Here is a 14,860-nt window from a genome sequence, read left to right on the forward strand (position 1 = left end):
TCAACCTAAAGTCTAATAATATGGCATGATCATCAAACCATACACAGATTAAATATGATGATAGATAGATTTAGTAACTCAGTCATATTAAAGTATAAGTACAGTGTTTTTAAATTTGTATTTTAGCAAACAGATTAGCTTCAGCATTTAGCAAAAGAAATGAATCAACCAACAACAAGGACTTTTATTCAGACATGCTTTTATAAAGGACCTTCCAGGGTCATATAAAGAAAACCCAAGTGACCTTTATGGTACTAATGGTATGGTTCTAATTATTATTATTATTACTATTATAGTAATGTGTAATTATTTGAAAACAATGTGTCTTAATTAAGTTTAAGGACAGATGTTCATATAGGTTGTTTGAAAATGTATTTATATCGTAATACAAGCTATGTAACAGATATTACTATATTAAATAGATTCTTGCTTTTGAATCATTTTAAAAAGTCTTATTTTTCATTGACCCTCATATGTCTATTCTATAATTTTATCTGTATATAGACAGTTGTATATGAGACATTTACGGACAAAAGTACTGGGACACCTACACATTACACCCATGGGCTTTTATGACATTCTATTCTAAATCCATAGACCTTAATATGGAGTTGGTCCCCCTTTGCAGCCCTGTTTGGAACTCTGCAGTTATGGAATCAGTGTTGGTGGCTTTTATTCACAATGGTATGACACTTCCTAAATGCTTCCACTTTTCAGTAACACCACTCACAGTTGATCCACAGTGGAATATCTAAGAAGGAAGAAATTTCACCAACTGTCTTGTTGCAGTGGTGGCATCCAATTACAGCACCACGCTGGAATTCAGAGAGCTCTTTAGAACCACCAATTCTTTCACTAATGCTTGATTTTATACATCTGTAGCAATGGTTATTAGTTTAGTTTAATGATTAAGATATGTAACCCATTTTTTTGTGTCCATAAACTGCATGTAAAGGGAAGGTAATGCACCAATTACACCAGATGCTTTCATATAACACAATCAATCCACAACATTGTTACCCATCTTTTTGTCTTAGCACAATGTCTGTATGCCTGTGTGAAATCATGGTATTTATAAGTGGATAACGGCACCATTCTGAGAAAACTGTTTCAAAACTGTTTAACCTACCAAGGTTTCCCTAAAGGAGATTCCTTTGATCAGACTTCTTTGAGCATAAAGAGTTGGATTATGGTCTTTCCTCCTAAAGGATGACAGTTAAAATGGATTAAAACAATGATAATGACAGTTCAAAGAGTGATCAGTGTATATATTCTGTATACGTGCGAGAAGGATAAAGAGGAGAAGATTTCTGTAAGAAGGGATTAGACAGTGTGGAACTTACAAATAAGAGCAGGAAAAGGTCACGCCACGTGATGTGCATGCATGTTTAATGCAATGAAATGCATAGCTGTTTCAAAATAAACACACACACACACACACACACCCCACACTGCTACTGGACTGTGCTCATTCTCCTGAACAGCACAGACTGTACTAAAACACATATATGTGCCATAGCAGTTAGCTTGTCAGTAGAAAGACCCACTAGTGGTCAATGCATTTTATCTGACCTTTAACATTAATGCTGTTAGTAAACCTGCAACCATAATGAAAAAAAAAATCTGTGACAAGGAAACAGATCTACCCCCAATTTACCATACAGCAACGACCCTGAATGTATTAGCCTTCAAGGATAATGAGTGTGCGTGTGTGCGTGCGTGCGTGCAGGCTGGCGAATGAGCGTTCGCTTGTGTGAGTCTGCCTCCATCATAGTTCAACCCTTCGGGGTCCTGATCACATGACTCTGTGCAGTGCAGGCTGGGTAGGACAAGCGGGTGCGGGGAGGAAAGGACAGAAGAAGTGAAGAAAGAACAAGAGAGAGAGTGTGATGGGGGATATGTGCACTGAGATATCTGGGTGAGACTGGAGAGACAGAGGGCAGATAGGACATAGGAGAGCAGATAGAGAGAAGGGTGTTGAAAGAGACGATCCAAGTGTTTTGTAGCGTCGTCATAATTCATTTCACATGAATTTCGTTTTTCAATTTCCCCCTGATCCACTGAAATTGAGCAGGCTGTTGTTCCTGTGCTTCCATGCATCCAATCCAAGTATTTGCTCAGAATTTGTAGTTTTCAGCTTCAGTTTAAGGGGGTTAACAAAAATATGGTGTTTTTTTTAGGAATTACAGCCATTTTTGTACATAGTCTCTTAATTTTTACAAGCTCACAAGGTACCATAATTATAAATATACACTACATGGAGAAAAGTACTGAGGGACACAAGCATCCAGGCCTTTTCTGTCCAGGCACCGGCAGAGTCGCTCACTGTCTTCACATGCAGACTGAAGACCCACCTCTTCCGAGAGTACTTGAGATAAGTGTAGTGTCGAGTATTATGGTCTCCATATTGACTTGTGTTTAGCAGTGTCTAAGCTTAGAGGTGTCTTTGAATTCTTGTCTATTCAAACTAGCTAAGGCTATTTTCTGAGTAAACTCTCAATAAGATTGTCTGCTAAATGCCATAAATGTAAATGTAAATAGGACACACCTTTAAATCCTTGAATTCAGGTGTTTAATTCAGTCCCATTGCCACAGGCGTATAAAATCTAGCACCTAGCTGTGTAGTCTGCCTTTACAAGCGTTAGTAAAAGAATGGGGCATTCCAAAGAACAAAGCACAGTGTAGAAAAGCTCTGCTCCAAACCTGCAGTTAGAGCTGTAAAAGGCTGGGGGGCCAACTCCATATTAATGCCTATGGTTTTAGAATGGGATGTCACAAAGGTTCCTGTATGTGTAATGTGTAGGTGACCCATTACCTTTGTCCATATAGTGTAAGTGTGACTTTTATAAACCTTTGCAATGACTAACTGAAGTCTGGAGACCAGGTGTATTGAATACTGGGTGTCCTCCCTTCAGATACTTTGCCATACCTTTACCATAGTCACCTTCAATTGCTGCTTGTTTCTGAGTCTTCTGAATAGAATCTGAGTAGAAAGTATAACCCTATACATTTCAGGATTGATCCTGGTACTTCTATCAGCAGTCACATCATCAGTAAACACCAGTGACCCAGTTCCATTTGCAGCCATACATGCCCAAGCCATAATTATGCCTCCATCATGTTTGAAAGATGATGAGGTATGTGATAGATCAAGACCCTTTCTATTCTGAAGTGTTCCCAGTGGAAATCTTGCATCTTGTACTAAGCTATTTTTTTATTTCGATGAAAGCATCTCTGGATTGTTGCCTTTGACTATGACACACCTTGTATTTCCTCTAAAGTGTTCATGACTTTTTTTGAACTGCCGACAAGGCAGCACTAGGAAGCCTACATGCTCTGAGGAAAGCGCCGGATCCCCAGCTCTGGTACATCAGCCAGCCAGCATCACAGTGGGAGAGAGTGCCATCCACCCACCCAGAGTGTGCACGGCCAGTTGTGCTCTTTCAGGCTCTGACTGCTGATGGCAAAGTAGCATAACCTAGGATTCAAACCTGTGTTTCTCAGGCCATAGTGTCAGCGTCTTACGCTGTCCTCCTTCCCCTGTTTTAACACCTCTTCCGACTGCATTTTATGCTACCACGAATGGCTACCAAAGACAAATTTTGCACATCATTAAAGCTCATTTAGGGACTTGCCATTATAGAACATGACTCCAATCAGATCCTGTGACGAATCTAACCAGAAATAGCACTCGCTCCCGCTGTGTGATGGGACATTGTTAGCTGTGTACTTATTAGTGTGTTGTAGTGGTTTAAGAATACGAGCATGCTTTAAGATGCTTAGTTCATGTAAAGTTCCTTAAGTCTTTAAGCTGAATGACGTGTGTGTGTGTGTGTGTATGAGAGAGAGAGAAAAGAGAAGTGACAGGGGTTGTTCTTTCAGATATAATGTCACCCCTCAGCTGCAGGCAGGAAACTGCTTATTAATAGAATATTCAACCCTGCAGGACGTGCCCTGAACTTTGATTGCGCACGGCTGTGTGGGAAGGTGTCTGTAAGCGCACATGTGCTTGAGTGCTAATTTTAGTGTATTTGTACACACACCCATTATGCACAGGTGTCACAATTCTTAACACTAGCCTCAGATCAGTGTTTCATTTCAGTGTTGTTAATGTGGTACAGCAAGTGTGCAGAAGACAGTGGTAAAGGGCTCTCAGCAGACTCATACAGCATTTACTATGTCCTTCAACTCTCCTCTGTGAGCTAGATAGAATAAAAGATTAGGTCTCAGTTTGATGATGTCACTGGAAAGCATTTCCCAGGGGTCTTGGGGGCTGCATTTCTATGGCAACCACACATTCTCATTTATGGCTGTGTCACAGACATGACAGCCCAAGCAGACACACTCACGCACACCCCGTGCGCACGCATGCGAACTCACGCTCTTGACACAATGCCCAAGAATGCTTCACATTCACGTCTGAGGCCGGTGTTTTTAATCCGTTTGCCAGTGAATCTCATTTCCCCCGAGAAGTACAGGGGGAAGCTCCCGAAATGGAGCACAAGTGTCGTTACAGTGATGCCGTGGTTACGTGTTTGGTCTATTTCCGTAGCGTTTTTACAAATCAGAGCACAGACAGACTGGAGGAGGGATTTTTGACTAAAATCTGCCTTTAAATCCATCGGAGCTACCATCAGAAATGTCGGTCAGAGACATGGAAAATGGTCCGAGCCGATTTGGCATGACCCTAATGCGTTTTGAAGGTAGAACTGACTCTGCTCACCTTTTAGATGAGCACAGATGCAGTGGTACAATGACTATGATGCTGGCCCAGTACAGACCTAATGCAGAGTGTAAGGGATTTAATGATAGTTCATATTCAAATCTATTCATTTATTCCACCAGTATGCGAGGCACTGGGTGGCGTTGAAAACTATTAGTTCATAGTTTTGAATATTTAAAATTCAGTAAAGCAGATGCTGCGTTTGATGAAAGATTGCAGACTATTTTAATTACTGACATACAATGTTGAGGTGCCATATGGATAAATAATCAGACAGATGGCAGCATGTATTCATGATTATCATGGCCATACTTTCCATACATCAGTGCATGTTGTCACATAGATTTGTTCATGCAGTTATCTAATTAACCAATTGTGTGGCATCAGTGCAATGTATAAAATAATGCAGACATGGGCAAGCAGCTTCAGTTAATGTGAAACTTTACCATCACAATGTGAAAAATGTGTTCTCAGTGATTTTGAGTGTTGTGTGATTGTTGGTGCCAGATGAGTGTTTGCTCAGAATGGTGCATGGTTTGAGCTGCAGTGACTCTGAGAACTATTCTGTACAATTGAGGTGCATGGGCTACAACAGCAGAAGACCATTTACAAATTCTGTTCTGTCAAGTGGCTCAGCACAGGCTCACTAAAGCTGGACAGTTGAAGACTGGAAAAACGTAACCTGTTTTGATAAACCTCGATTTCTGCCGAGGGGCACAGATAGTAGGGGCAGAATTTGCCACTAACAGCATGAATCCATAGATCCAACCTGCCTTGTGTCGACAGTCCAGGCTGGTGGAGGTGGTGTAATGGTGTGGGGAATGTTTTCTGGGCATATTTTAGACCTGTTCGTACCAATTAATTGTTGCCTGAACGTCACAGCTTCTTTGAGTATTGTTACTGACCATGTGCATACAGTCATGACCCAAGTTTACTAAGGATGTAGCACAAAGAAAGTGCAGACTCTACTTGTTGATACATCTGAACATCCATGCATTGAATCTTTACTGGTGGCAGACTTGCAATTAAAGAGGCTATTGCTGAATTTTGAAATGCTTGGTACCATTGTTTTAAATTGTTTTATTCTGATTTCTTTACTTAAAATGAAACCAAAGGGAACATTACACAGTATTGTAAACATAACCCCAATCAAAAGCCTATTTCCAGACAAGGACTTTACTTATTCTGTTATTTTAAAACAATCTCCAGCATATACCGTAGCTTCAGCAAAGTATGCTATTCTCTGAATTCAGTTCTCGCTGACATTCCACCTGTGTAACTGATATGATCTGCTTCCTCACATGGACAGCTGTGTGTGTGTTTGTGACTGTGATGTTCCACCACAGTGTGTTAATCTACTCCAATCTGTTTTGTACATCTTCACTCAAAACATACTTGCCACCCCACCCACAGCACAGGACTGTTTTCAGATTCTCAGCTTTTTTGCTTCTGCAGCCTTTTATCATCCATTTAAACTCTCCCTTCATGAACTGAGGAGAACGGCCTGAATGGAAAACAAAATGCATGAATGGGATGTTTCATGCCACTGGGCCCTAATCCCTCTTTGGATTATGGGATGCAGATTATAGCATGTAAACATTTCATCTAACAGGAATATTTAAAGCCAGTTCGGGGCAAATGCACCACGGGCCAGTGAATTTTTGCTTGCTGGAAAGGAAGCAGTGACCCATGTACTTTAGAAGAACTTTTAATTGACTCTGTTGAGGGGCAAATTCAGTCTACTAATTGGGTTTTTGGATTCACATGTGAGGTTTGCAAATGTTAAAATGCGAGCCAGGACACTTCTTGCTGGCCTGGTCCCAAACAAAGAAGTTGCCATATGGGCGATGTTGCACTCAAGGGCATAGCAATGCACAAAATTGTAATATCTGCTACAATATGGTGACATCTAGATATAATGCGTTCTTAATATAGCAAAAAAATAGTGCCTGAATTTGTGACTCATTAAATATTTTATCAAAAAATTGAATTGACGTGAATTATCACTTAGCCATGAAATGTTAGAAATGGGACGTGCCAGATATCTTCTGCACATCATCCAAGTTTGAAGTAGTATTCCACTTTCAAACTAGACCAAGATGTGCTGAGGTAAAAGTGGTGTCGGTCACTTGGTGGCTGCTTCACCATTCATCTGTATGGGTTGAGAGACTGTTTTGGGCATGCATTTACGAATATGAGATTGGTGACTAGTCCAAAGTTTACAATATTTCAATATTACAGGAATATTGGACATGGAGTCTGATTGAACCAGAAGGTCTAGCCTTCAATCTCCATAATGAGCTTTGGGTGACCATGATTCCTGTCACCAGTTTACATACCAACTGCCATTTCCAAGATGCTCTGACCCTGACTGTGGCCATAACAATCTGGCCCCTGTCAGAGTTTGTAAGATCCTTACACTTCCCATTGTTCCTGCTTTCAACACATCAACTTGAGGATCTGACATTGTAAAAAGATCATCTTGTTATTCTTTTCACTTTACTTCATATGGTTTTATTGTTATGGTTGATTTAATTCAATTTTTCAATATTTGATATGTTAAAAATATGAAGGAATCAACAAAGCTTTAATTCAATACTACATAGAATTCTGTTTTATTAATATAAAGAAAAATGCTCTCATGTAGAACCTGTTTGACTTCTGCTCCACCGCATCAAACTAAATAAACCCTCTAAATTCACAACCTTAATTTTTTTTTATTCATTTATTAAAAATGACAGTCATTTGAGTGTGGTTGTTCTTTGGCATATAAATAGTAAGTATAAGACTGGTTTGGGCAAAAAATGTTCAGATGTTGTTTAACAACACAGGCGTCCATTATGGTTAAGATGTAAGGATGTGTTTGGGGTGGGGTACATTGTAGGATTGTCTCAGTGTGTGAGAGAAGTGAAATATCTTTACAATCATGCAACTAATGCATTATAATGTATTTATTAATGTTAACATTTATGCATAAAAATGTACTCTCTTACTAAGACTAATAAATAGTCGTAATAGCTTACATGGTCTTACTGGGCAGTGTTGCTGAACTGTCATCTTCTTAGTGTGATGTGCTGTTAGCTGAAGAAATTGTAGGCAGTTAGCTTTTAGCCTTGGCCCCACTCGCTTTCCCAAGGTTTGGATTCTTAAGTCTTGGTTCTTCCGTTCCGATGTGTGTTTAGCTCCAGTTTGGTAGTCGGTTGATTTAGTTTTGAGGGACCAGAGATAGTAAAAGCCTCTCAGCTGTTATTAGCTTTTAGCCTAATGGTCTGTGTTTTTTGGAACAGGCCTTTTTTCCAGCCCTGTTTGGGTTATGCTGGATTTTCTTTTGAAGGAGGACACAATGATGCTTGAGGTTAATGGTATGTCAGTTCCATGTACCAATCTCTCTTATTCGACTATACCAAGATAAATACAGTCAGATGTTCTCGGGCCCCAGTAATGCTTGTTCTAAAATTGGATATACAACTAGGGCAGGTGAGACACTGAAACTGCGCCATTAGCAACTGTAATAAATGCTTGTAGCCTCAGAATGGAGGTCTCCAACAGCTGTAAACACTGGACCCGCTCTAGCAGCAACAGCATCATTCACCCAGTCTGTTTTTGTTAAGGGGATTTTCTGTGTTCCTCTCTTGAGTAAAGCTTTCACTGAGTTGTAATTAAAAGCATCAGTGTACTGCACCCAGTGCTCTCTTTTTATCTCTCAGTCATTTACTTCCATCCTTGTTTATCACAGCTAATCTAAAATGCCCTTGCTTGGCGTAAGTGTTTATGTGCAGTGAGTAATGCTGAAGTGGCAGTATGCGTGTTAGTATGCTCTGAGTTCGAGGGTGCAGCTTCTTGCAAGTAACTAAAACAATGTCATCTATGTTTTGGGGACAGCTTGCAATGGGGCACATTCGTTGCCATGGCGACTGTCAGGAAAGGTTAGCCTCATGGAGGCTGTGCTTATTTTGGGATGTCTCTTCTCGGCTCCAGGAGAGGAAAGACAGGGATCAGTGAGTGTCTTGATCCCTCACAGCTGCACTGCCACACTGCAGATGCCTTTTCTGAGTATCCAGCCAGAACAGAAAGACGACAGCACGTAAAAGAAGAGTAAGACCCAATGACAGATGTACATTGTGCACATACATGGTGTGTGTGCATTTGATATGTGATACTGTGTCACATTATTGTATTGGTGTATTGATGGGAAGCTGGCTTAGTTTATGTGTTAGACTAAAGGGCTGTCATTTACTTAAAATAATGTGTTTTACATTTACAGCATTTAGCAGATCTATTGATAATACCTTTGGATATTCTGAGTGAATCTGGATGAAAGTGTATCTGGATGAAAGCTAATGCTAATTTCAGTACACCAGTAGATCTCACGAGACTTTGGGCTGGTGTTCTGGGCGGCCTAGAGGTGTATGTGTGAAGCCGGGCCCATTTACCAAAAATTAGTTACGCTATAATGCCACTCTGAAGTGCTCACGAAAGAGCTGGGTCTTCAGTTGACTGGTTCTGCTGTTCGGACACTCAGTGTGAGTGCCAGCACAGAGAACCATCTGGATGTTTGTCTTCCATGCGCTCTTAAAGATGGTGGGTCAAACTGAGCTGTACTAAGAGCTCTTGGTTTGGATCGGGTTTTAACCATTGCCATCAGGTAGGAATTAGCTGGACCATTTTTGGCTTAGTAGATGAGTAGAACATGAGTCGAGCTGCTGCTTTCTGGATTTCTGGTCAGGTCTTGAGATGACAAGGGACTAAACAAGCGTCTGAGTGGCGTCTCCTCAGACAAATGGTTGAATTTCCCTTAAGTTATAGAGGAGAAATCTGCACGACTGTGCCAGGTTGTTGTAACTCCTTAAACTTTAATTGACTAATTAGGACAGACAGCTTAAGGAACTGTCATTAATAGAATAATTAAATTCTCAAACTCTAACTTTTGCTTACTCTCCACAACCATGGGCTCCTAAGCAGCTGGCTGTAGATCTAAAAAAGAAAATAAGCAGAATAAGAATATAAAAAGATGACAGCGTTAAGAGGAACTGTGAATGTCAAGGTAAAAACCCTGTGTGTATACTGACCAGACCCCTGCCCCAACCTGCAGAAAGGTTTAGCTGACACAGGAGTGGTCCAGCCTGATCTTACCGTGAAAACGCCCACATTGGCCATTTGTTTTGTCATGTAAAACAACCCATTTTAACGCAGAGTGGAAATGCGACCTTTAGGGACAAAGAAAAGACTACAGGGAGGTTTAGGTGTGGATTTAAGTGTAGGTTAAGATTAAGGTTTAGTTGTAGATTAAGTTGAAGGATAATATTAGGTTGAGATTAGGTTTAGGTGTAGATTAAGGTAATACAATTACATTTCACAGTTTTTTCAGTACAAAACTGAAAAATGTAATTTTATTATCTTAAAATACACCTAGACCTTATCTTAACCCTTATTCTAAACCCTTATTCTAACCTTAACCACACTGGAATGATGAATCCTTACTAGTTCTCCAGTAATTTTAGTCCAGTCATTTTTTTATTTCCTAAAAGTTAATAAAAGATAATTTTCTCCAACATGATCTCCCAGCACTGTTTTATCAGTTCGTCTTCATGCATGCAATCATACTATATGGTTGTTCCTATCTGAGATCACATTAAGTGGTGATGCACGATAATAAAACTGTAAATGTTTGTATGTGCTTGTAATGTTGATCCAGGTAGATGTTTTCATAATTTTAACATTTTAGAAATGTTTATAATTACGTAAATGAAACTTGGCTATCAGCATTGGATATCAGAACTGCATTGACCTGTTATGTCCTGTTAACATAAGGCCTGCTGTACTTGTATACAACATAAGGCAGTAGAGGCCTGTGGATGCCCTCCATGGAATTTTAAATACTGCAACAGTACCTATGATCCATCAAGTTAGAGGTCAAGGTAGCCATGATACCATCTGTCTTAATGAAATTGAATATATTGACCCTGAGTAGTTGACCTTCACAGAGTTTTACCAACAGCCTTGTCATTCCTCTGCGGTTACTCTGTGTAAATATATCTATTCTCATATATATATATATATATACAAATAGATAGATAGATATCTATCTCCTGCAACATTCCTTATTTTTATATGTGACTTTTAATGCAATTCAGCATAATAAAGATCCAGTGAATATCCTAAATATTAAAAGTACATTTGCTCTAAATTGTTAGGCTCAAGAATAATGATATGATGCCCTTAACCGTGGTCCTTTTGTTCATAGTCTGTCTCGCTAAAGTAGCTTTTATTGGAATCATGAGATTCTTGGTTACAAGCAGGACCTTTACTGTACACCAGCTGACAGACTGGTGTACAGTCAACAACCTTCACTGGAATGTAGAGAAGACCAAGGAAATGGTTGTTGACTTCAGGAAAACAAAACACGACCACTCTCCGCTCAACATCAACGGCTCCTCTGTGGAGATCGAACTGATGTCTTTTCTGTTACATGCACACTCTTTACCCCAGATAAAATGGGAAGCATTTTTTGCACAAAGCATTTGCACTAATAACTTTACTACCTCACTGGACTCAATATTTATTACACACTGCATAATTTGCACACTACCGCCAATTATTTATTATTCTCTGTCTGTACTGTGTTGTGTTGTCTGTCCGCACTTGTATTGTGTTGCCCTTGTGTTTTGTATGCACTGTCTATGTTGCACCATGGTCCTGGAGGAACGTTGTTTCGCTTCACTGTGTAATCTGTATGTAGTTGAAATGACAATAAAACCCACTTGACTTGACTTGACTTGAAACAAATTCCTGTGTGCATTAACCCCTTAACACTCCAAGGCTTATTACACACTAAGGTATATTATTCAGTAACAACAGAGACTTCAGTAAAATCTTCTGATGTATATACACATGTATATACATGTAATGATGTCTGCTGTGTATGAACATTGATCATTTTAAGTTTAAGTTTAAGTTGAACTTATCAGTGAACTTTTCTGGTTGTGTATGTTTTTGTTTGTGTTGTGTTTGTTGTGTTGAACTGCAATCTCTAATGAGTGTGTGTGTGTGTGTGTGTATGTGTGTGTGTTCTGCAGAGGAATGATGAGGAGGCTGTATTGGACAGAGGCGGCACGCGCTCTATGCTCAACACCAACTTCGAAAAGGAGGAGTTGGAAGGTAAATGAGAAGAAATCTCTTATTCTGTATGTTTCTAATATGGATTCCTTAACATTCTCTAAATGTGTGAGTGTCAAAACGACAAAGTCAGCTTCACTGCCCCTGCAAAGATCATTAGGGATTTGCATCTTGACTAATATTGATATTTAAGGAACCATACGAGTTAATAAATGAGTAGTTGGTCACCCAATGCGAAGGGCAAAATCAATGGGCAACATGAACACTTTTTAAGCAAATGTTTTTTTACTGTTTCTTAACCAGCTAACAACTAGAGTGGTTAACATCAGCTACTGTAGTAGTTTTGCCTTCTCTGTATTCTCAGTCAACGTCTTTGTGACAAGCTCAGTATTTTCAGGTTGGGGGGTTAGTTTCAACTGCAGAGAGCAGAAAATGAAAATGAACTCAATCCTGATCCTGATTTGAGTAGCTGGAATCCTTAGGAGAGGTGAGAGAGAGTGGTCGGTGGCCGGTGTGGCCGGTGTTGCCATGTAGCAGACTGGCCAGGTCAGAGTCATGTGAGAATTTGTTTTTAAGGGGACAATGCATATTTCTCAACACATAGTTGGGACATAACATAATTCAAATAAAATCCAAATAATCAACATGAGCAAAATGACGCCAAATGCGCAGCTGTAGTGTGAACTCAAGGTGAAGTAAACGGTTATGATGAACCATACTGAACCATATGATTTCAGTATTTGAATACTGGCTTCTTGAACAGTTACTCTGGTACTACAGTACCCATGCACTAATGCTCATACAATTCATTTCTATATTCTGCCGTAACAGAGACTAAAATCAATGCTAAGAGACCGTAAGCCATGATGAACAAAAAGCCTGTACAGCTCCTGACGTCAGCTTTGCTGAGTCCTCGGGAAATATTCCTTTTTGAGAGCAGTCTAATCTTGGCTCACACACCATGCACGCAGCCAGAGGAACAAGCATTCGCGTAATTTCTCTATTTCCAAAACCCTGTCCTTACTTGTCCTCCTCAGAGCTTAGAGTGCTAGAGCTGTGTACAATCTGTGATGAATCATATCATGGTAATATCAGATTCTTAATTAAATGTTCATTCATTTCTGCCGATCTTCTTGATGTATCAGGGTCCGTTCACATGTTTGTTCTCTCTCACGTTTGCCCCTCTGACTACATGTTAATAGTATGCTGACGTAATCACAGGCGGCTCATCTGTGCAACCTGACCATGGGGGCATGTAAACACCCAAACACACACACACACACACTGCCTGTACTGAGGTCACCGAGAGGTGATGTAGGTAATTGCAGGGGACCAGTGTGTATGTGCACGCATGTGTGTTGAAAAGACCCTAAACCCTAAATATTTTGTCCTGCAAAAACCTTGTATCTCCATTTATAGCATTTGTCACTTTTTTACATCATTTAAATCTGAGAGTTGTTCTTTACATCATGTCAAAAATAATAAAGAGACCAATAGAAAGGTCCAAAATGAATTGGAATACAATATGTTCAACGGTGACTTCCAGTGAAAGATAAGAAGGTTATTTTCCAACAATATAAACTAAAATGCTGGGTTAAGCTTCTTTATTACAGTATTAAGAAAAGTCTGTGTAAGAAAGGGAAGCAGAAAGCTGTCCTTTCTTTTTCCTTCTTAATGTTAATACGTAATAGACACAGCACTCACACCGACTGTCATATATTTCCAGGGACATCTGCCAGTTCCACTTTAAATCATCTCACGACTCGCTGTTGAGAGGTGCCATATCTGCCAGCCTGAATTGTCTAGTTTTACTAGTCATACTTTGCTCTGACTTCCAACTCTGAACTAGTAACACTTTGTGCTGTCACAAACCCTGTTCTGGTGTCAGAAAGCGACTGTCGCAATTAAGTGTACGGGTGCATCAACCCTTAATGGCCCATAAAAGGATAAAAGGAGTAGTCGCTTTGGCCTCCTTACATATGCGATTATTGGAGTTTCCGATTACTGTAACCACCTACTCTTAATGAATAAGGCTGATAAGAACTAGCCTGCTACTTTTATTGCTCTAACATTGCTCTCTGTTTAACACCTATGAAAAGCTTGTCTTCATGTTACAGCCAACACTGTTACTCAGAAGTGTCCATCCAGAAATGTGAAAGACCAATAAAAGCCCAAAAAAACTCCAGACTCCAGACTCCATGTCAGACAACATAATTAATTATTTTCTCAAAATTCTCAGGATGTCATAATAATTATAATTTCTCCACGAGTAATTTTGAGCTGGAGTTCGGATGGCTTTTTCTCTGTGGTAGGAAGCCAAGTCCCTCCTCTAATGTTTGGAGCCAGGAATGATAGATGATAGCTAAAAGGGAGGTGATGGGGTGGTGGGGGGTTGTACAGATTTGTCATGGACACATGGACAAAGGTGGAGATGGAATATTATAGGATAGAACTGGAATCTTTACATGGTTTTGGTTTGCACTCTACACGACTGATCAGTGACACAAGGTTAAGAGGTTACAAAGATCTTTCAGCAGGAGTTGTTTTGCTCTCCAAAAACATATGACTTCACCAAAATACATGCGAGAACTGATGCAATGCCATGTGCCAAACTGGGTGTCCGTAAGAGACGACTGATACAAGTTGAAAGAATATGGATTAGGAAAATGGATAAACTCCTCCCTCTGTATCTTGAAACCTGGGAGAGCGAGGAGACGTGCACGTTGTTGTCGGCAGACGTTGAGATGTGCTGTCGGCAGTGTATGACGATATAGATAATTAGGGCTGTAAACTAACTGAATTCTGTAATGTGTGCATGGGGGTAGTGGGGCAGGAAACAAGCTTCCCGGGTGAGTTTCAGGCCCCCCAAGGCAGTGCATTAGATGATTGGTTGGATTGATTTTTTTTTTACTTTGGAATGGCAGACAAACGGGAAGCACTGTTTGGCTAGTATCAGTGTCTTCAACCATTGGTTCAAATGCCATCTTTGGTCCAATACTTTTTATGTTAATCCAAGATGGA

General features: G+C 40.0%; 1 protein-coding gene across 4 annotated transcripts in view; it reads left to right on the top strand.

Annotated features, from left to right (window-relative positions):
* slc4a10a (solute carrier family 4 member 10a) overlaps positions 1–14,860 on the top strand; it is a 48,196-nt gene that overhangs the window by 15,180 nt on the left and 18,156 nt on the right. For all 4 annotated transcript variants that reach the window (XM_072660490.1, XM_072660487.1, XM_072660488.1 and 1 more), the window contains one exon: positions 11,800–11,881. In XM_072660490.1, the coding sequence (XP_072516591.1) occupies positions 11,800–11,881 (82 nt within the window). The remainder of the gene's footprint in view (positions 1–11,799; positions 11,882–14,860) is intronic.

The sequence above is a fragment of the Salminus brasiliensis genome, chromosome 17 (assembly GCF_030463535.1).
Source record: "Salminus brasiliensis chromosome 17, fSalBra1.hap2, whole genome shotgun sequence".
NCBI lineage: Eukaryota > Metazoa > Chordata > Actinopteri > Characiformes > Bryconidae > Salminus > Salminus brasiliensis.